General features: G+C 39.4%; 1 protein-coding gene across 2 annotated transcripts in view; it reads left to right on the top strand.

Moving 5' to 3' along the window:
* Positions 1–23,250, top strand: part of SEMA3G (semaphorin 3G) — a 95,623-nt gene extending 72,373 nt beyond the window's left edge. For both annotated transcript variants that reach the window (XM_039342608.1, XM_039342609.1), the window contains 9 exons: positions 6,481–6,595; positions 8,657–8,726; positions 9,047–9,191; positions 9,508–9,739; positions 10,684–10,775; positions 11,691–11,732; positions 15,400–15,625; positions 16,169–16,308; positions 21,282–23,250. In XM_039342608.1, the coding sequence (XP_039198542.1) occupies positions 6,481–6,595; positions 8,657–8,726; positions 9,047–9,191; positions 9,508–9,739; positions 10,684–10,775; positions 11,691–11,732; positions 15,400–15,625; positions 16,169–16,308; positions 21,282–21,776 (1,557 nt within the window). In that variant the 3' untranslated portion in view covers positions 21,777–23,250. The remainder of the gene's footprint in view (positions 1–6,480; positions 6,596–8,656; positions 8,727–9,046; positions 9,192–9,507; positions 9,740–10,683; positions 10,776–11,690; positions 11,733–15,399; positions 15,626–16,168; positions 16,309–21,281) is intronic.
* Positions 23,251–23,665: the final 415 nt, after the last annotated feature.

Genomic DNA, 23,665 nt, shown 5'->3' with positions numbered 1-23,665 from the left:
ATTTGTATCTGAAACCTAGCTGAGCTGTACTTTTTAATACCATCCGTAATGTCACTCTCCATCATTAAAAGCAGAGGGCTAAGCTGACAAATAAAATCCTGTACCCTTTTTTGAGACTGGAAGGCGCCTCCCCTCCCAACCAGCACCCGCTTTAACAATTCTCTGTAACTTTGGTAATTGTCAAGCTTTTCCAATAAAATAAGAGAAAAGTTTCCATACGTTCCTGGAGGGGTTGGGATTGGATCTCTTTCACTAAAAGTGTTTTGAATTATCTTCACTCAGTTCTCTTCATAAGGTTTTCAGGTAGCAGAATGTTTTTTCTTTTAAAAAACGAATGTCTAAATGGTTCTTTTCAGTTGCTAAATCTGTCTTACTTACTTGCTTGGAATCAGAACATTTTTACATGCCAGTGTTCATGAAATTTTAATATATATTAATTTTAAGTATCTTAAGGTTTTATGTACATATAAAACACATACACACATACAACATTAAACGTAAAGTATTTTTATTTGCTCATTTAAAAAATGCAAAGAGATTTACAATAAGTATTAAAACAATTTAAGAAATTCAAACATATATTAAATTGTTATAAAATATATGCAGAATAAAAATAATAAGGCAGTAACAAGAAAAAGCAGTAATAAAAGCAGTAACAGAATTATTATTAAAGAGCCAGGCACAGTAAAAGTGTTTTTGCTTGGCACCCCAAAAATAGCACCAAAAAAATAGCAAAGATGGTGCTAGGTGTATTTTACTGGGGAAATTGGATGCTACAACTGAAATGATATCATACTTACCATGCTTTAGCTTAGCCTACTCTTTCCGCAGCCTGGAGTTCGATCCTGACAGGCTCGAGGTTGACTCAGTCATTCCATCCTTCTGAGATTGGTAAAATGAGGACCCAGATTGTTGGGGGAAATATACACATAATGTTGATATTGTAAACCACCTGGAGAGTACTATAAAGCACTATGGAGCAGTATATCAGTGCTTTTGCTAAGTGCTATTGGCAGAGTACCTGGAGCAGATCCTCTGATTTTGATATGCCATGTGATCGTGATCAAATTATCCATTTTAAATAAATAAATAAATAAATGTCGGTTTTCCCAAATAAATTTCAGCATCTAATCAATCTGACTGCTTTGAAAAAGCTAAGCAAGGTCAAATCTGGAATTGAGAGATTATCAGGAAAATCTAAACTGTAGGGTGGACTAGGAAGTAAAACTATTTCATTGCTTTGAAATAATATTAATATTAGTACCAATAGTCATAGGCTCCTTGGGTGCAATCCCAAAACAACTGGAGCACCACTTGAACACCATTGGCATTGACAAATTTGCTATTAGTCAATTGCAAAAGGCGGCCTTACTAGGAACTGCTTCCATCCTGCGACGATACCTGTAATACCATCAAACATCCACATCTGCCTATCCCAGGTCCTGGGTAAGGACTCGATAGGTAGACAAAATGCCAAATCCAGTCTGAACATCTGGCTGACTGTGCGATGATCCATAATAATAATAAAGTTGGAAGGGATCTTGGAGGTCATCAAGTCCAACCCCCTGCTCAGGCAGGTAACCCTATACCATTTTGGACAAATGGCTGTCCAGTTTCTTCTAATAAAGGTGTGATAAAAAATATCTGAAAAAAATAAGCCCGGGGAAATATTCTGCATACTCATAGTAAAACACATAGCCTGAGAAAAGTAGTCATCTGAATCTCACTCTTTAAGAATAGACTTTAATGCACAGAAACTGACTTTCTAGCCATTTTGGAGGGAGTTAAGTTAGTTTATACAATGCAGACAGACTGTGAGGAACACAGTTCCCCTTAATAACTCCCGTTTTTTGGTAGCTACTGCCCAAGATATCTCTAATGACTAATGATAGGGCCCACATTGGATTGCTTACACAAGAAAAGCAGTACTTTGTTGACTTTAAAATTATAAGTAGGTGATGCAGTTCAGTGGTGAAATATATGATAAACGTAGAAAGCACATTTCAATCCAATTCTGGCATCTCCATTTTTCAGACAGCAGATAGAATGGCTTGCCTGGTAGAGACCTGAGAGAATTATTTGCCCACGTTTATTTCTGTTGCCTTTGAAAGAATCAGTGGTTTGACAAATAGCTTCATCTTTTCTTATGTAAGCTATGGAACTAGGTCATTTCTGGCTCAACAGAGAACTCTGGGTTGATTTGTTCTAATGAACTTGTTTTGTTTCTTTGGCTGTCCGTGGTAGGTTTGGGAATTTTCTTCAACACCGAAACTCAGAAGTGTCATTACTTTTTCTGTCTAGCTTCTTCATAGTCCAACTTTCACTTTCATAGCAGAGAGCACAGGGAAAACCTCAGCATCTGAATATCTTTTCCAAGCCCTTCATCCGGGGCTACTCTGTGACATATTTCTTGACTGCTAGTTCCTTTACAGTTACGTGCAATCAATCGTTTTCAACTCCTAGTGGCCCCACAGAGATTTTCTTACTTGTTAAGAGAGGATCCCTCTTTGAAATAGGTATCCAGAAAACATCATAGCATCTTTGTATACTTGAAATGTTAGAGACCATCTCCACCAAGTGGGGAAGTGAAGGGTCTTTCACCCCCGCCTACTATTCCATCCTTGGTTGAAATTGTTCCAGTACTTTTCGTTAAGCACTTTGTAAAATGCATTCATCTCTTTAGCTCCCCTCCCCCTTCATTCTTGGGATTCATCAGTTCTTATGGTCAATGCTAGAGCATTATCATTTTGATGAATGAGTACTACTGTTCCATCTTACCATACCTCAGAGCTATGGATGCTCCATGGCAACAGTGAAGGCCAAAAATGCTGGATGGAGCTGTCTACGGGTGTGTAAAGAGACTGCAAACAGTTAAGCTAGTTCAAGTCTAGGGCTCCATTCTCCTATGCTCCAACTGGCCAGCTCATTTATGACCCGCTTTTGGTGATTTATTGCCATTGTTTTCACCATGCTGGGATATATTAATACATTGTTAGCCTCATCTTTAAGACTCAGCTCCCTAGACTCTGCAGAGTGGGTGTGGTACATAAGGCACTTTGGAGTGTGCAGTCTGTCATATTACAACTTGATAAAGTGTATTTGGATTATTCACAGCATATTTTAGGAGAGCTGATTTTTTAAATGTTTATATTCAACTAAAACAAAGAATAGTCTACTGTCTCTTAAATCAGGGAAAGAGAGGCTATTGCCAGAAGAACCAATATGCTGCACAACAGGCAGCAAAGAATTTTCTCTAATTTATCATTTGATGCTTGGCCTGAACCTGGGTGTGTTCCACACATGTTCCTATTTTGGGAGATGCTTCAGACATATTCCTGTTCTTCTGTATGAAATGTTTGCCAGTATATTCTTTTTCTCTCTTAATGTTTTCTAGCCAGAAGAATGGAGCAAATATTCTCAACTTATAACAATTCCTTTAGTGACTGCTCAAAGTTACAGGGGCACCGAAAAAAGTGACTTAGGAAGATTTTTCACACTTATGACCGTTGCAGTATTCCCTGATAACGTGAGCAAAATGTGGACGCTTGGCAATTGACTCATATTTGTGATAGTTGCAGGGTCTTGCAGCCATGTGATCACCTTTTGCGACCTTCTGACAAGTAAAGTCAGTGGGGAAGCTAGATTCATTTCACAACCATATTACTAACTTAAACAATTTCAGTGATTCATTTAGCAAGTATGGCAATAAAGGAGCAAAAAAAATGGGGCAAAACTCACTTAACAAATGTCTTGCTTAACAACAGAAATTTTGGGGTCAATTGTGGTGGTAATTTGAGGACAGCCTGTAAAATAAATAAATAAATAAAATCTGAACAGAGAAGCATAGATGCTTATTCAGAATCTAGATATATTAGAAAATGACCCCTTGGAGACACTTTTCCAGAGGATCCTTGTGGATGGACAGCAATTAACATCTTTCACCTCTTAATTTTGTGTGTGTGTGTGTGTGTGTGTGTGTGTGTGTGTGTGTGTGAGAGAGAGAGAGAGAGAGAGAGAGAGAGAGAGAGAAGGAAAACTACATCAAATAAGAAGTGGAGCGAGGGAGAGTATGAAATGGAAGATCATCCAATCCACTCTAAATATTTGCCTGTTGAGGCAGAGTGCCTGCATTCTAAAAACACATCTGGAAGCAGCTATAACTAACAATCCAAAGACTTATCATGTTTGTGAAGCAAAAGTCAGAGCTTGGCCTCTACCAAGCTAAGAACCAACCTAATGGACAAGACAGGATTCAGTCTCTATTCACTGCTGTTGAAAAATTGAAAAAAAAACCCAACAACCTTTCTCTGTCTAAAGAGCTGCTGAGGAGAAGTGTTTGTCAGCTGGAAATTTTCCTGATGGCGCCTGCCTGCAATAATTCAAACTCCCTAGAACAAGTCATAAAGTCAATGCACTACAATGGACTAGAGAAATGGAGATGGCAGATTTCCATGCAAATAGACTAATTCTGCTGGCTGTGAATTCCTTGTTCTCATCCTAATCCTACAAATAAACAATAAAACATAAAGATGAAGCAATTATTTGCTGTATTAACCAATCTTTCTACAAAGAGGGATTTTGTGTTTAAGAGGCATCCAGGATGGGGATCTATTTGATTTGCAGAGTTGGCAGGGACACAGATAAATCAAGGACTGGGGAGGGGGGGTGTACCCTGCTTAGTTAAGACAATCTGTGGCCTTGTCCTTTTGCCTCTTTAGCAGACAAAACAGACACACAATGGCCGGGTTCAATTGCTGCAGTCCCTTGAGAGTATTGATCCACAATAAACCCAGAGGGGTTTCTGGATCTTGTAGGGCTACTTTTGTGAAGGAAAAAGAACAGTTGTCATAGAACAATACCTGAAATGTAGTGATGGTGATTGTGGTAAGATAATTGGAGTCTATTTTGGTTCCTCTATGGCAGGGGAAAAGAAACACGTGTTAGTTGTGGGTTATATTGATATTTGGGAGAGAGAATGAAAACCTCATTGAGCAGGGCAGTGATGAAAAGTAGGTTAGGGTCATATTACATGTGTAGGCTGAGCAAGGATCTTCTGTGTTTTTCCTGGGATTCTGGAGATGTTGGGGTATTTTTCTTTGCATTTTCTAGTTGCAAAGAATAATTTTAGTATGTATACTGTTACTTCTTTATGCTTCCTGTGGTGAAATGAGATTTATTTTAGTCAGAAGTCTAAAGTTTATTTTGGGGAGAAATAAATATAATTTAAAGTCTTGCCACCAACTTCCCCAAACGATAAAGTTGATTGTTACTTTCAGTCTTATCAGTGTTTTTCTTGGAGTGTAACATTTTAAGTGTGTGTGTCTGTTTGTGTGTGTGTGTGTGTGTGTGTGTGGGAAAGGATTATTCGGTTTCTCAAGGGAGCAGTTAATTATAAACAGAATAATTAATAGTAATATTGTGTGTAGAATTAGTACAAGTTACTTCTGTTTAGAGGTGCATTATCAAAACTCCAGTCTTATGGGCAGAATTAGAGTTTACAATGTTAGATAAGCCATCGTCTCCCTTTTTTTTTAAATAGTATATATGATTGTCTTTGGTTTTTTTTATTTCCCCTTTTTCCTATCTGGTTTTAAAGTTCTTCTCCCTTCTTCTTACGTCTGTCACTCAAAGTCCCCCCCCCCCACTTATTACAAAAATTTCTGTGCTGCCCAATTCATAATCTCCATGAAACTAAAACAAAATATAAAATCTCAAAATCGATAAAATCGAACCATTTCTCCAACGCCCACTCAGACAAAATGGTGAACTTCTGGAGAAAAAAGACTTCACCAAATCTGAGCCATGACACAGGATTGTTTCTGGACTAACACCTCCTGATCTCTCTCAGAACTGTGATGAGAGCTGGCCTTAGGCTAAGGCCAAATAGGTACTAATTTAAAGTGTCAAAGCTTAGGGGACAACAACAGGTCCTCTCTTTCCTAATGAGGAAGAGGGAGATGTGGGAGAGCTTGGGAGACGGGGAGGGGATGCTGCCTAGAGAAAGGTCAGATACGAGACAGCAGTTCCAAGAAGATTCCACCCCCATTTGCACTCTGATACAGATGACCCTGAGGGCACAGATAAACCCCCAGGTGGCCTCAAGAGCTCTTTTCAAACCCCCCCCCCATCCTGTCAGAATGAATCCTTCCTTAATCCCCACCATCCTGCAGAACGGATGAAGCTTCTTGGATGAGAAGCGAAATGTCTTCTTCTTTCTCAAGGAAAAAACAGTCCAGTTGTCCTTTGGGGAAAAAAAAAACCTTTAAAAGTACCCTTGGGCCATTTCTCTCAGTGAAATGTTTTTGATTTGTTTGTTCAACTAGGTCCTCAGGATCTTGTTTCAGGACTTATGTGGAGAAAGATCATGTTTTAGGTCATATTTGTGCAGAAATAATAAAAATTCAAAAGGTTCAAAAATTGTTATGTGCCACTGTATCAGTGTCTTTCACTTCGGAACAATATTTATTTCTCTTCTTTCAGAATGATGCTGGTGGACAACGAGTGCTGGTCAACAAATGGAGCACTTTCAACAAAGCCCGTCTTGTGTGTTCTGTTCCAGGACCAGATGGCATTGACACACACTTTGATGAACTGGGTGTGATTTATATTCCATAATCACAGTTGGTTGGTTTGTAGAGGATTAGGAATTTATATTTCCAGTAGGGGAAAAGTGGAGCCAAAGGAATGACCAGGAAGATTTACTGCTATATTAATCCTAAAACTAAGCAAGTGGAGATTTGATCAGAGCTTGATGAAAAATCACTGGGAGTTTAAATGCTTATGTTAGGAACTCATAATCTGAGATCCGTGGCCTTATACTGCCCCCAAAAGATTTGTCTGCAATCTTCAAAGGCTTTCAGAAAATTACCAAATTATAATTTTTGATATAGGAGAAAGGGGAAATTATTAAATGCATGGATGAAGAGTAATCCTATTAATGATAATAATAATAATAGAATTGGAAGGGATCTTGGAGGTCTTCTGGTCCAGGGCTTTTCAATCTGTGGTATGCGTACACTAGTGTATGTCGGCACCTGGCACGTGGTACACATACGACAGATTGAACAGCACTGTTAAAAAAAGTGTAAAAGTGGATGAGGTGAAGCAGTGGCACTGCCGCACAGGCTTGTGGGAAAGTCTGCTGGAACTGCGTGAGGTGTTGTCTGGGTCCTACGGAGAGCCCAGGATCGAAGTGTGCAACTCCAGCTGATTGGTTGTGGCCTTGGGGGTGGCAGGCAGCCTCATGCAGTCTTCAGGCAGAGATTCAGCTGGAGCTACACGAGGCATTACCTGCCTGGGTGCTGCTGAGGGGGAGAGAGGATATAAAAGGGGGAAGAGAAGAGGATATAAAGGGGAGAGAGGATATAAAGGAGTGAGAAGAGGATATAAAAGGAGGGAGAGAAGAGAGGATATAAAACGGAGAGAGATGAGAGGATATAAACGGGGGAGAGAAGAGGATATAAAGGGGAGAGAAGAGGATATAAAAGGGGGGGGGATAGAAGAGAAGATATAAAAGGGGGGGAGAGAAATTTGTTAAATGAGTTTTGCCCCATTTTATGACTTTTCTTGCCATACTTGTTAAATGAATCACTGCAGTTGTTAAATTAGTAACATAGTTGTTAAGTGAATCTGGTTTCCCCACTGACTTTGCTTGTCAAAAGGTTGCAAAAGGGGATCACATGACCCTGGGACAATGTGACCATCATAAATATGAATCAGTTGCCAAGCATCCAAATGTAAATCACATGACCCTGGGGATGCTGCAACAGTCATAAGTGTGAAAAATGGTCATAAGTCACTTTTTTCAGTGCAGTTGTAACTTTGAACAGTCACTAAACGAACTGTTGTAAGTCAAGGATTACCTGTACTTAATCACCTTTTTCCGTTTTTTGGGGGGGGTCATCAATCTTTTGACCCCTTGCTAGGCGACGTGGTACTCAAATATTGCCATATTCTAAAAGTGGTACAATCGGTGAAAAGGTTGAAAAGCCCTATTCTAGTCCAACCCCCTGCTCAGGAAGGAAATCCTCTACTATTTCAGACAAATGGCTGTCCAATTTCTTCTTTAAAACTTCCAGTGTTGGAGCATTCACAGCTTCTGGAGGCAGGTTGTTCCACTGATTAATTGTTCTAACTGTCAGGAAATTTCTCCCTAGTTCTAGGTTGCTTCTCTCTTTGATTAGTTTCCATCCATTGCTTTTTGTCCTGCCTTCAGGTGCTTTGGAGAATAGCTTGACTCCCTTGATGTTTAATTGCATACTAATGAAACCAATTGTAGTCTTATTCTGGCTCTGCCCAACTGCCCAGTGTTTGGAATTGGGTCACTTCTCCAGCATATCACCCACAGACCAGCACAATCCTCACTTCAAAAGAAGTTTATGATCCTACACTAGAATCTGGTGCCATGCAATTTTCTTTTAAATTGGGCAATGCTAGTGTAAGAGGAGCTAGTAGCAGTGAAACAAAATGGACAGCACAAATATCTTCTAGGCCAGGGGTAGAGAACTATGGCCCTTTTAATGACTTATGGACTTCAACTCCCAGAATTCCTGAGTTTGGCAAGATATTAGAAAAAGCACTTAGAGAAATGCTTGTGTAGAGTGAGTATATTGACAGAACAGTTATAGAACTTGTTTGATCCTCCACTTTTCAACAGAGGACGTCTTTCTTCTGAGGGCTAAAGATGGCAAGAATCCTGAAGTCTATGCACTGTTTAGTACCATCAGGTGAGATTTTTCCATCTGTGGTTTCTAGTTCTTCTATAATTACTTTTAACAGTGAATCTTTTAAAAATGTTCTTAATAATGAATTTATAATTTTTTGTATACTCAGTATAGTTTGCTGTTTCTCCAATTCTTCTTCAGTCAACTTCAGTAGAATTCATACGGTATGAATTAGTTTTTCCAAAAAACTAGGCATTTATTTACGTAAAAGCAATTTTTTCATTTTTTTTCTGAATTGCAGCCTAGAGAGATAAGAAGCAAATCTCAGTTACATTTAAATCTTGTATTACAAACAATATTTGGATAAATTTTTCTCATTACAGCAATGTCTTCCAAGGCTTCGCCATCTGTGTCTATCGTATGGCAGACATCTGGGAGGTTTTTAACGGGCCATTTGCTCATAAAGATGGTCCTGATCATCAGTGGGCAGCTTATGAGGGCAAGGTGCCTTATCCAAGGCCAGGAGTTGTAAGTATAAGAATGAAGATGATGATTTTCCTGGGGGGAAAAAAGAAAAGAACAGTATATAGGAAGAGCAATTTGCCATGAAACAAAGAAATTAAAAAATAACATGCAAAATATCATTTTTTTTTGTGATTATCCAAAGCTGCCAGAACTATTCATGTCAGTGGAAATGACAGTAAAACAATTTCCTCAACTTCTGGAATAAATTTTGCCAGCATGGGAAGAATAAAGGAATGTAATGAAATGGGGGAAAGGGTTGGCTTTGATTCCTGATAAATAGCTATTTAGCTATTTGCTAAAATCGTGCCCTTTCTCCTAGTGCCCCAGCAAAACCACCAACCAGCCAAGTCGTCAGTACTCCTCCACCAAAGACTACCCAGATGAGGTACTGCAATTTGCGCGTGCTCACCCCCTGATGAGCAAATCTGTGTATCCACTACAACGGTGGCCTGTGCTGGTGAAAACCAATCTGCAGCATCGCCTACGGCAGATTGTGGTGGACCGTGTGGAAGCTGAGGACGGGCATTATGATGTCATGTTCATTGGCACAGGTGTGGCATTAATCACGCGATGTATTGGGGTTCAGCAGTACCTGAACATCCTCTCTTCCAAACTGCATACTGTATGCAGAATACGGAGTTACTTGTCATTATGTGGAAGAATTTGTGAGTTTGAAGATAATCTCCTGAATTTTCAAATCTTCAGATTATATCCTGACATTGAAAAGGAGTCTTGGGTAAAATACTGATAAATGGGCAAGGGAAACTTTGCTATGCATTGAAACAAGGCCTGTGCATCACGTTTGGCTGAATTCAGAATAGAAGTGAGCCATTTGGACCAATTTGTCAGGATATGAAGCAGTTAGAACTAAACTGTGACCACCATGCGGCACTGTGAATGATTTGGCACGTTTTGACACTACAGGAAGTTTGCCCTATACCAGCAAAATAGGGAAAATACTTTTTCAGGGAATCTCCAGTTACAGTGTTATGTGGAAGGAATGTTCAAATTTATCTCCCATTAAGGCTCCTTTCTTAGAAATTGTGTCCTTTTTCTTGTTGTATTTCAAAATGTAGCCCCCATTCAACGGTGAGAAAAACAATAGCTTGGCCAGCTACATGAAATGTTTTCCAACTCAAGGTTGGGGAATGAGAAAAAAAATGAACTGGTTAAATTACCACTTAATTTTTTTAAGGTGGAAAGTTGAGCATTGAAAAATAGTTTCTTTTTAAATTAGCATTTCCCCAATAGCTTTTAAATTTAAAAGATTCAAGTAGAGAAAGAATAAAAATGATTCAGAGATGCAAAGGAGAGGTCCAAAATCACATACTAGTAGCATAGTGCATCTCGTAGTGTAAAACTAGGAGTCAGATTCTAGACTACTTGCTATTCAAGAGTAACTCTTGAAAAAGTTTCTAATCAGCTTTGCCAGGATTTTAGGCAACCCCAGGGATGCCCTTGTTTTAGTGCTCTTTCTCTCCTTCCTCCCTTTCAGAGGCTGGCTCCATATTGAAGGTCATAGCCCTACAAAGAGGAAATTTTGCTGCTGTTGAAGAAGTCGTTTTGGAAGAGCTTCAAGTGTTTAAGGTACAGTAAAAAAAAAAAAAAACCCAGTATATATGCGAGCCTCGTGTATATAGATCAGCAAAGGAGCAATCCTGGCTGGCTAATTTTGACTGTGTTGCACATTGCTTGGTATTCACTGTTTTCTTGTACAGTCTTTACATCTGTTCCTCTAACAAAGTCTTAAAATACCAATGTACACATGTACGGTGATGGACCACTTTTGTGCCTGATTACTATTTAGCTATATACTGTAATTCCAGATTTGCAAAGTGTTTTATGAAGACAGTCATCATCCTGAACAAAAAGATATCCCATTTCTTTTTTAAAAAAAATTGGTATTAATTAATTTTTATTAATTTTAATTAATTTCACTGGGAAAGTAAAAAATTGTATTTTATTAATCCAGATACATGTGTATGCATACATGCAGTACGTAAAGGAGCTATGATAAAAGTAGCCATAATGTGAATACTGCAATAATTATGTAAGCCTTCTTTTAGGTTTGGTTCCCATGTGGCTAGATAATGGGACCTTGCCCAGCTTTTTAGATAGCCCAAGATCCTTGCTTGTTGGATTTTGTGCTGTCACTCCCAAATTTTCCATTCTGTATAATCCAGTTTTTCTCAGGATAAAAGAGAAAAAGACCATAGAAAGTATACTTATTTATACTTACAACTATTGAGTAATCTGGGAAAGAGAATGGTTGTATACTTCCATTAGCCCTAATTTTCAGATTTACTGAAAGTTTAATTTTCAAACAAGTGATTTGTCCAACTGCCCTTGTGTGCACACATTTGTTTTTGTGAGAAAATAGCTGGGACAATAATGACCTTCTATGACTATTAGAAATACATAAATGTAGAGTCATAGGATAGGGTTGGGAGTCATTTTGGTGACATATTTTAGCTGAGTTTGCCATGTCTTCTTGCCCTTCAGCTACCAGTCCCTATCACTGAGATGGAAATTTCTGTGAAACGGGTAAGTAATGAATGAATTGTAAAAATAAACCATCCACCTCTATTTATTTGCATTTTTACTATAAAACTCAAATTAATATTATTTAAGCTAGGCATGGCTTACCACATTAAAATATGAATGATGAGTTAATGATTTCTTGACTGATTTATATAGTTCAGGCAATTCCATAGCAGATGAAATTAATGATAATCTAAATTACTGATACTTTAGTACTGAAAGGCAGTCACCAATTCAGACTAAGTAATGAATTTTAGGAATAATGCAAGGATATTTAAATACAAGAGTTCTTATTATCTTATTATCCAAGAGAAAAATCTTCCTGTATTGCAAAATTATCCTTATTTCCAAACCAGGCAAGAAATCACAAGATGTAATTTTATACTGACCCATTTTTCTACTTCACACTGATTATAAACTACTGTATACATTAAATTATTACCAATCCCCTCAATTCAATTATAAATAAAATTATATATCCAAACCTGTCTGGATTTAGTCACAGAACTATAGCCAGTCCTATTAGAAAATTAGTAAACATTGTACTCTTCTGTAAAATCAATTTGGTATCAATGGGTTAGTTAGATATATTGATTGTGTACAAAAAATATTTCTGAAAAGAAGTTTACAAAAATTTAAATTTGGCAATTTTTTTAGACATAATAGATCAAATTCATAAACCCATAAAGACCTGGATAAAAATTAATAATTATAACTAAGTGGACAGTTTAATATTTTGAGGTTTTTAATCAAGGGTGTCCATTATCTCTTTACTATTTAATCTAAATACTGAAGCTATATAATGTTATGCATGAATAATAAATTCACAGTATTTGTGTGTGTGTATGTATAGAGAGGGAGGGAGAGAATTACTAAATTTTTGCAAGCAATATGATAGATAGTCAAACACATCACATTTGTTTCATATTAAAAAGGAGCCACAAAAGTTTGCAGAAGTATCAGCTTTAACATTTTTCCACCTTGGATGCACAACAAAGAGTTCAGTTTTATATACATAAAATAAATATAACACCCTTCTTGCCAATAAAGTGATTCAAAATAAAATTTGGCCAGTAACTTTACTTGATAAACTATAAGATTCATGTGCTAAAGAAACCGAATGGGAAAACATAATTTTACAGGATCTGGAGGGACTATATTTTATAAACAATACTGTCATCCTCTGTCAACACAGGGGATATAAGGAAATCATAATATGATCTGTAATGAGACAGTGTGGATGCTAAACTAGTAAAGTGCCAATGCAAAGGTTTGATTGTTTCAAATAAAAATTTTAAAATAGGAACCAACCAACCCCCAAAGAATAGATTCTTTATGGAAATGTGGTGGTGGTGGTAAAAGCAGCTTTCAATCACCACCATGCCTAAAGTCCAACAAAACACTTACCAGATTTTAGATTACGGGAAACTGTGGTGATTTTTTGTTGAAATTTAGCTAGAATAAAACAAATACAATAAAGATACTAAGTTCTAATAAGACCAGGAAAAGTTCAGATACTTCATAGCAAACACTTTTTACCCAAACAGGGAACTAGCATAATAATATTTACCTTCCTCCAATCTAACATTATCCAGCTCTGTTGGATTCAGTAACCATAATCTCAGATAGACTGGGAATTCTGTTTGTAAATCATGGGTTGTGTAGTCCAAGATTTCAATGGGTGCTACATTGGGGGAAAACATGTGCCTGCTTTATAAACAGCGGACAACTTCCCAATTATTCTCAAATAGTGATTGATATGCAAATCAGAAATAAGAAATCATTATTTAAATCATGAATTTCTATTTTAAATCACGCAGATCTGTGAAAAATGTTAACTGTAGTCTGACACTGCAGATATTAATTATCTCAAGGCATATGTAATGTGGCTTCTTTCTGTATGTCTTGACTTCTAAGACCTCTGATGTTACCAAGTAGATTTTCTTTGACATGAATGTATGCAATCAGTTTCAATTCTGAATGGCCATAAATAACGCCATAACATATCCAGGAAACTGTGGGAATTCCAAAGCCACTTAATTTTATTGCTCTTCCAAATGCTGTAGTGTAACTTAAGAAGGTTGATGACACAGCTGCATATATTTTCACTCAGAGAACCAAATACAGTAGAAAAAGGAAGACAGCAATTTAAATCAGGAAAGTCTAGTTGAGGGGAGCAGGGCGGGTATAGACTAAACAGTCCTTCCCGGTCCCATTGTTTCCATGAAATTTGACCCTTGCTGCACTTGTTTCTACAGCAAGATGGCAGGTGTGGCATTTGCCATCTTACCTGTAAAAGATCAGCATGAGCCAATCGGTGTTCCTGCCTGCTGATCAGTAAGGTAGCTTAGAAAAAGATAGTTCAGTCTGGATCTGCTCCCTAATTTTGTCTGGGTCCTAAAGGTCCTAAAAATTTCCTATTACCCATTTCACAGCAAAAGGGAAATTGACTCTTGAGTGTTTCCAATGGCCATGTTACTATTATGGGAACGTAAGATAAAGCAGGGGGTGGAACTGAAAAATAAAAAAGTAAAAAGAAATTATCTAGATAGTCTAGACCAGTGGTTCTCAACCTTTTTAATGCCATGACCCCCCAACCGGTCATAAGTTGAGGACTACTCAACCGGTCGCAAGTCGAGGACTACTTAACTGGTGCAGCACCGTTTGCAGAATGGGACTTTTGGCGGGCTCAGCAGGGCAGAGACAGCCTGGACAATTCCTATTGGCTTTTGAAAGCCAATAGAATTAGACTCTATTCAAGAGAGTCTATTCTGTTGGCTTTCAAAAGCCAATAGAATAAAAGGGAGTAGCATAGCTAAGGAAAAGGGGGAAAAATGGCGGACTGCGTTGTTTGGCGACCCCCGTGAAATGGTCATTCGACCCCAAATGGGGTCCCGACCCACAGGTTGAGAACCACTGGCCTAGACATCATTCGTTTTCTGTATTTAAAAGCACACCTAGAACAAAAGCATATCAGCAAGTTTTGTGGCAGGGCATTTCTTCCAGGACCCGTAAGAGTTATGGGATGGGGGAGGGGGAGCGAGAAAGTTGAGGATGTAGGAATTGACCCTCAGTGGTGTGGAAGAAGGAATGAGTGAACGCTCACTTGGGCCCAGGAAATGAGCCAGGGAGGATACCCCTCCCCTCCATTCACAATTCCCATTCAGCAACAGCATTCCAGCAAACACTACACATGTACTCCAGTTTTACTGAACCAAAACACCGCTAGGAGTAAGACAGCCAACTCTCCAGACAAGCCAGTTAGGCAGGTTTAGAGTTGGCTTCAAGTAGGATCAGAATCATGATATGGAGGTGTCTTTAGCAAGCTAAACCCCAGTCTTCTTTTCTGAAAATTGCAGAGGAAATTCTGATAGAGACAAAAGATGTCCCAGTAGAAGAGAATATCTATAGTTCAGGGTTGAACTGTGGAGTCCTGGGTGCTCTCTCAGCATGGTTATTTACTTGCAGACATTTCATTACCCAACCAGGTAATATCATCAGTGTTAGTGAGTGGGGAGGGTGGGTGGGTTGCTCCCTGTTTTAAAAAAATGTCCACCAATTTTACTGTGTGTTTTACTCCCTTCACCAGCATGAGGCGGCTACTAAAAACACCAGCTTCAAGGTGATTTGGTGTTTCTCCTATTAACCCTGCTTTGGTTTGCTTTGACAGCAAATGCTTTACGTGGGCTCACGGGTCGGTGTGGCCCAAGTGAAACTGCATCAGTGTGAGATTTACGGGACCGCCTGTGCAGAATGTTGCCTGGCACGGGACCCATATTGTGCCTGGGATGGCCTCACTTGCACCAGATACCAGGAATCGGGCAAACGTCGCTTTCGCAGGCAAGACATCCAGAATGGGAATCCCATGCACCAGTGCCTGGATCAAAACCTGACAGGTGAAGAAACTTGGGAATATCTGCTTAGAGCGGAATGGGCTGGCTTTTGTGAGGGCTACCTGCCATATCTTTGGCTTTCAAGAACACTGGAGAGCGTGAACATGGCAGCATTAAGATCAGTTACAAATAGGTGAGGTGTCTGCTGTGTTACCGCTAATATGACCCCTGTGTTCATGGAAACAAACATTTTCACAGGAAGTTGGGCCAACTTTTACCTTGGGCAGTGCCTATTTTATGATTTGAAAACATAAACAGAGCACCATAATCTTCAGTGGAATATTGGAAAAGAGAGGAAAGCTTGGAGTCTTTGGCATCTTGAATTAACCCTGCAAACATTTTGGCAATTTTGATTCAGTTTTTTGGGATGGGAAATAAATCTCTCTCTGTATCAAAGACCGAAGACTCAGGATGGGCCAGGCTTTAAACCCATTCCTACCTCCCGCATGTTCAGAAGCAATCCTGGGCTGTTGTGACCTCCCTTTATGGAGACGGGCACTTACAGAACGATTGGTCTTTGGTAATAGCATTTTTGTGTTTTTGTAGTGGATGACTTTGACAGCACTGAGGAGAAGGTGGTGTATGGTACGGAGCACAACAGTACTTTCTTAGAGTGTATCCCCAAGTCACCCCAAGCTGCAGTGCAATGGTTTGTACGCAGATCTCCAGAGGAGCTAAGAGATGAGGTGAGACACTCTTGCTTTTGTTTTCTTAATGGCAATTTTCTTTAATCTTCTCCCTCTAAGTATACCCAAACATTTACTCTCTCATGTAAATATATGAGTCATGTCAGCACATTATTGTTCCTGCTGTTTCTGCCACATCACTACCACATTTTTTTGTCTTGACTGTTTTCTTACGCTAGTTATTGATTATTATAGAGCATTGTGGGGGTCTGGGAGATCTTTACTTACTAAATTTCAGTCTGCAGTACAGCTGTAAAAGCTGAGGATCTCTGCCAAATATACCCGTTTCCATTCTGTGGAAATGTCCCCTGTCTGTCAATAAAATTGCTTTCTCTTCAGGCTGTAAGTACATATGGAGTTCTTGGTTACTGAAGATGGAACCCATAAGAAAGGTCCCCTCAACCTCTTCCAGTCATAAGGCAGAGCTAAATTCTTACACCTGGTGGTTGTGATCTGCCCTTCTGATTTTTTTTTTTTTAATTCTTGGCTCCATCTGGGCTGGGGGATAAAAGTGGTTTGTATCCGGACTTGAACAAAAGAAAATAGATTATCATGTAACTGAGCCTACTAAATATAAAGCATTTTCCTCTCTTGATTTGTACCTCCTTTTTAAGGAGGCAATACAATAACTTGGAATGTCTTCTGTCAATAAACTACTCATAGCCATCATTGCCAAGACAGTGGTCCAAAGAGAAGGAAGTACAGTTCTTATGGATCTTACTGAATGTAAGATGGATAGAGTTTAAATAACATGAAACAGCTGTTGTGGGCCTTCATGCCTTGGAAGTTATTTTTATAGCTGTCTCTCTCTCCCTGCCCCCCCCCAGCTCTGAGAAGATGGGTATGTGAGTTGTTTAAGACTTTACTAACTGACCCTGAATTCCTTAAGGAGGCATTCAGTGAGTTTGCTAAAACAGCTGAATTGATTGCTGATGCAACCGCAGTCTATAGCAACCAGAGTGTTAATTTGCAAATGGCTGGTGTTCAGACATTGGCAAAATGACCATCAGTCAAGAACTACTTTGGCAGGCAAGCCCTCTGTGGGGAAGAAATTTTTTGGGCAGATTATTGTTGTGATATTGGTGGAGAGTATACTAAGAAGAGGTACTTACCATCTGCAGCTAAGAAGGAAAATGCCATACACTTAAAAGATTAATTACCTTTCAGACTAGAAAATAATATTCCAGCTTTTTTTCATACTGGAAGTAACCACGGAAATAGACATTGGGGACCTCAGGAATATCAACACAAGTATTTCAGTAACAGCAGTTGAAGTAAAGAAGAGAAGATGAGGAATAAAGAACTCTAATTCAGAGCTCATTGTAGGAGTGTGTGTCATGGGGGTGTATATATATCTGTGGGGGTATTCTCAAAAAGCTTGGACATCTGGGAATGGACCAGCAGGGACAAGTCCTGGTCAAGGATCAACTGAGGAAGGCGGGGGGAGTTTGTTTCTTTTTCTGTTTATCTTCTAATGATCAGAATGACACCTCATAAGAAGTTTCAATCTCTGCTGACATGCCTTGATGTTCAGATCCCCTGAATTCAAGTATTTTTTGTTAGTTGCGAAGTCGTGTCCGACCCATCGCAACCCCATGGACAACGTTCCTCCAGGCCTTCCTGTCCTCTACCATTTTCTGGAGTCCATTTAAGCTCATGCCTACTGCTTCAGTGACTCCATCCAGCCACCTCATTCTCTGTCGTCCCCTTCTTCTATTGCCCTCAATCTTTCCCAGTATTAGGCTCTTCTCCAGTGAGTCCATCTTTCTCATTAGGTGGCCAAAGTATTTGAGTTTCAACTTCAGGATCTGGCCTTCTAAAGAGCAGTCAGGGTTGATCTCTAGGACTGACCAGTTTGATCGCCTTGCAGTTAAACTCCTAATAAAGATACTTTGTAATCCATCATTTGAATATTCAAAAATAAATTAATTTTGTCCTAAATTCATAGGTGGCCAAGGAAAAAGATGTCCTTCAGATCTTATTCTTTAAATTTTATGGTGCAGTTCTCGGCAAATAAATATTTGGTGATAGATTTGGCTATACATTTTAGGGCAGTGAAATATCCGAGCAAATACTTTGTCAGAAAATACTTTCAGAATAATTGTTTAAAATTTTAGGCATATATTATTTTTTCACTGCAAATTCTTAAAAAAATAACACATAAAAACGTGGGTGAAAGATGAACATATTAAATATAAAATATTTAATAAAATGGACTGAACTATTACAGCAAGATCTTAAAATACTGAATCATAATAAATGGCATATTAACAACCCCCCTTCTGTTTATTTTTCCCCCCTTCTGTTTATTTTTTTATTATTTTATTTATTTTGTACTCAAAGCATGGAAGATAAATTTACATTCTTTCTGTGCAAATGACGGCCATTCTTATAGGGAAAGTTAGTAATTTAGGAGGTAGGGACCCTCCAATTAATTAATTTTGAAGCAGGTCACTGGAATAATGGCACAGTCCTGCTTCTCCCTGCTATGGTTTCTTAAATCTCCAGGCCTGATTTCAGTGGTTTGGAATACATATATATTAGGGAGTGGCTCTCAGTAAAATTCTGTAACTTTCATTGTTGCTTCAGAGTGTGTGGATTTGGGGAATATTTTCTCACAAATTAATTTTGCCATAATCACAATATTTTTTTCAACAGGCAGACTTGCATATCAAATCACAACATAGAGGCTGGGTTAAAAATTACAAAATTATTAATAAAATTGTCTTTTCATTGTATGTAAGTACTGTGGAAGCCAGAGAAATATCATGCAAGCAAAATGAAGGACAGTCTGTGAATATTTAAAACAAGCCCAAGAATTATTCTACATACTGTACATAGCATGTTACTGATTTTACCACTTCATACTGAATTCTGCTCCACACTAAATACTTATTTGTAATGGAAATTAGCCTTCAAGGAGAGGGTTTTCTTCCCGATCTTATTTGCATGTAGATCATTTAGTAGATTATCCCGTCTTTATTACTTTATAAGTTACTCAAGACAGCAAAGATACCCCATACTCCATCTTTCTCCTCTTTTTCCCCACAACAACAACCCAGTGAGGTGGGTTGGACTGAGAGAGAGTGACTGGCCCAAAGTCACCCAGCCAGCTTTCATGCCTAAGGTGGGACTAGAATTCATGGCCTCCTGGTTTGTAAGTCAGTGCCTTAACCACTACACCAAACTTTTGGTTCTTGGATTTGCTACTTCGAGGAGTTTGATTAGGAATTCTTGACTAAACTGAAAATAGGTAAGTCCATCCCCTACCGTGAGAGGTCTTTCTCCTCTTTTTCCCAGGAAAAAGTCTAATTCCCAGGAAGTGAAGTGATAATACACAATGATTGGAGAGGAGGGTGTTTTTTTTTTTTTTTTGAGCAATTGGGATATAAAAGGTGGGACTGATAAGTAAACACAGCTGCTGAATTCCATTCCAAAAATCATTTGCTAATAAGGACAGCGCTGGTATCTCTTGAGGGTGCAGTGGTGTCAAACCTCCTCCCAGGTCTCCCCTTCAACTTTCTGAAGGACCACACAGATTAATGGAATGTCCTGCTCCTGCTGGGCTCCTTGTTCTTTGTATATAAAAAAAATAAATATAAGTCAATCATTAAAAAGAAAGGAAGACATTAACAAGTCGTACATCTATCTGCTATTTTCATTTCGCCTCAGTACTGGTGATTTCCTTTATAAGGTGGGTCTTGGGTCAGGGGACTCAGCTGGGATGCATCTTTGCAGGTGAAAGATGTTTGCAAGAGAAGACCATTTCAAAATGGAGCTTTTGAACAAAAGTACTATATCTGACCGTAGTTAGCATTTTAGGTGGGCTTCTGGGATGGCATGCCTGGCTTTAGGAGCTGCTATCTCCCTAGAAAAATTCCGTTATCGGCATTACCGCTATTATTACCCAGCATACAACTAGTCACTCTAAGAATTCACAACCTAACGGCAGAGAAAAGGGGATAGATGGGGACATTTCAAAGCTAGAGAAATGTTTTCATTTATTGAAAATTGCCAGCCACCAAAGGAGTCTGGCAATTTGAAGGAAAGATAAGATGCTGGATCAGGATAAGCAGCATGGTTTGGGAAAATATAAAGTCTGACTGGATGTTTCAGAAGCTCTAATACAAAGATAGGTGAAATAGGGGAAGTGAAGTGGTATAGCTTTATTTTGAACAGCTCTGATCTTAGGGGCAATATTTTATACATCTATCAGTTTTCCTAGATGTTCCAGTCTCTGGGATCATTCTTTACCAGTATCTTCAATATTTAGTAAGTGTAATTCTACTTTCTTTTTTTTTCTTTTTTCTTAAAAAAAAATTATAAAACAATTATAAAACAAGTAAGAGCTGAGGTGGTGCAGCAGTTAGAGTGCAGTACTGCAGGCCACTTTACTGACTGTGTTCAGCAGGTCAGCGGTTCAAATCTCTCCGGCTCAAGGTTGACTCAGCCTTCCATCCTTCCGGGGTAGGTAAAATGAGGACCCAGATTGTTGGGGGCAATGTAAATATATATATACATTGCTTACTGGTGTACACCGCTTAGAGAGTGCTTGCACTTAAAGCGGTATATAAGTCTCATAAATAAATAAATAAAAATCTCTGGATTCTCAGAGTCACATCAGCCACATGAAATAAGCGCTTACTTTTTTATTCTACCTTGACTATTTATGGGGAGAAGCCAGGTGCATTTCTCGCCACTGAAATTTCTACACATACCTACACTGTTCTCCCTTTGTCATACGCTGCTGCTTCAACTCAAGCATATTGTAATATATGTCAGAAAACATATGAATCATAGCGTATTCGCAAATCTGTTTGGGTTTTTGTTATTAAGAAAGATTGTGGGAAAGTTTGCAGCCCTGTTATTGCCCATTTCTTGCCCTGTGGTATCTTGATTAAATCAAACTGAATTTCCAGAAAACTCGTTAGCTTCCTAATTTCTTTCTTTCTTTTTTTCCCTGGCTCTTCCAGGTGAAAACAGATGAGCGGATCATGAAGACAGAGTACGGCTTGCTGTTTCGGAAACTCTTTCGTCAGGATACTGGAACTTATTACTGCAGGTCTCAGGAGCAGGGCTTTACTCAGACTGTCACCAAAATCATTTTGGAAGTGGTTGAGAATGAGCAGCTGGAACAAATTTTCCAGAGGGAGCAGGAGGAGGAGCTGCTTCGCCCTCCATGCCGAGTTCCCAATCTCCGCCTGGTGCAGGGACAACGATTGTGGTTCAAAGACATCATGCATCTGATCGGCTATGGCAATCTACAGAGAGTGGAGGAGTACTGTGAGCGTGTGTGGTGCGGAGATCGTGTACCGTGGCATAAAGGCAAACTCCCAAAGAGCAGGAACCTGCTGGATGGTGGCAAAAAGGGAAGAGGCAAGCAGCCCGGGGACAGAAACCGGGTGCCCAGGCAGGCAGTAGCCACTGAAGGGGAAATGGAGCCAACTCTTGGCAAAAGCATCCCGTAAATTAAAATCCACCCTTCTAAAACTTTGCCCTGATGGAAGCCCCTTGCCCTTGCTGATCAACTGAGCCTATTGATATCCCTTCCTTCTGTCAAAATGCTGGAGATTTAACAAATACCCAAAGTATTGTTTTTCTATCCTGTATTGACAACCCTGGTGTGAGTTATATCACACCTCACACGGTATCAAGTCTAAGAAAGGGTAGTGGTGGCCTCACTCATGATTATTTTAAATGCTGGCATCCATGAAGCCTCATGTTCAGTACGGCTGAGCTACATGAGTCAGAAAAGGAGCCTTAAGGATCTAACCAGGTCGCTGGGAGATTGTTACCAGCAGCTAAGGAACGGCAGTACCCACTCCTCTTACAGGACTGAGATGAAACAGTGGAGAGCTGGAAAGAATGGAGATATGTAACCCATGCTGTTCTGGAGGTGAAAAGGATCAGCTGTAGTTAACAGGTGACACGGTCACCCCTTTAAAAGAACAGATGCTGCTTCCGGTGACTTATTCTGCCTATACTTCCTATGCTGGGTATGGGTGTGACCATTGAACTCTGCGTATCATGGTATCTGGAGGTGAAAAGCAGTTCATTATAGCACTTCCGGCCTCGTGCTTTTCCTTGTTCTGTCCAACAGGTCATAAAGAATGTCAATTCTTTGGGCATGATTACATACGAGTTTTAAAAAGGCCAGTTATGTTTACAGTATGATTTGACCCTAAGGCTCATTTACACCGCATGTGTCCTTCTAGTGCATTCTTTTCAAATAACCAACAGTTGGAGGTGAAACTAAACTTGCCAAACAAACAAGCAAAGAAATAAACAAAAACCTCAGGGGTAGCATGGGCCAGACCAAAAAAAAAAAAAAAAAAATCTTGTGCAGCTCTCATTACTTCCCTAGGTTTTTCTCAGACTGAGCAGAAATTTCAGCGGGGAAATGAATGGCGTAAAAGCAGCTAATTTTTTCTTTTCCTCAGCCCTCCTCTGTTGCAAGTGTCCCCCCTCTCCCCACAAGCCCTCTGTCAAAAAGCAGAGGAACCACTAGGCCAGGGGTTCTCAACCTTAGCAACTTTAAGACTTGTGGACTTCAACTCCCAGAATTCCTCAGCCAGCAAAGCTGGCTGAGGAATTCTGGGAATTGGTCCACGAGTCATAAAAGAGCCAAGGTTGCCTACCCCTGCACTAGGCTAACCTTGGCCACATAACATAGTTTGGTCTACCTATTCCTGAGCTTCCTACATTTTGCTTGCCAATATCTTATCCTGTCCAGGAAAGCCTGGCTTCTCTGTATCACCTCTGATTATCTCATTGCTGGCCACTTTTATTGGGCAATACAATCACAGATGGGACCCACCACCGTAGGGCCACATGAGCCAATAAGCCTTTCGTGGACTTGTATTAATTCCTTTGTTTTAAAGATCGACAGCTAAATGAAAACTAGCAGTTTGTTCAACAAATAAATTAAATCTTACATAGCAAGCTCTGACTTGGAAGTAATTTTACACCCGCTTCTTGACTTTCATCAGCATAATGAATAGTCGTAGGACAAGGTGGACCTGGGACTGAGATATTAGTTATTTTTTACCAGCTGATCAGGGCTTTGTCTTTTCATTGCTGTTCAGGCAATGGATGCAGCAGAGAAGAGAAGCTTCAGTAGCAATGCTGGGAAGGGGGGGAAGAGATGTGGGGCGTTCATTACTAGAACCTACTCACAGCCCTGCCAACATTTGCCATCTTATATGGGAAAAGAGCAAACGAGAGAGTGGGAGAATGAGAGAGACCTGGATTGTAACATTTGTCAAATGGGAAAAGCTGTTGCAGGATAGCTTTCTAGTCTCATAACAAAATAGTTTTGTCTGGACATCTGCCCACTAATACCTTTAAATCCCCCGGG

The sequence above is a fragment of the Crotalus tigris genome, unplaced genomic scaffold, assembly GCF_016545835.1.
Source record: "Crotalus tigris isolate CLP2741 ecotype Arizona unplaced genomic scaffold, ASM1654583v1 scf7180000017800.2534000, whole genome shotgun sequence".
Lineage (NCBI taxonomy): Eukaryota > Metazoa > Chordata > Lepidosauria > Squamata > Viperidae > Crotalus > Crotalus tigris.
The sequence above is the reverse complement of the archived record's forward strand: the minus strand, read 5'-3'. Positions and strand labels throughout refer to the sequence as shown.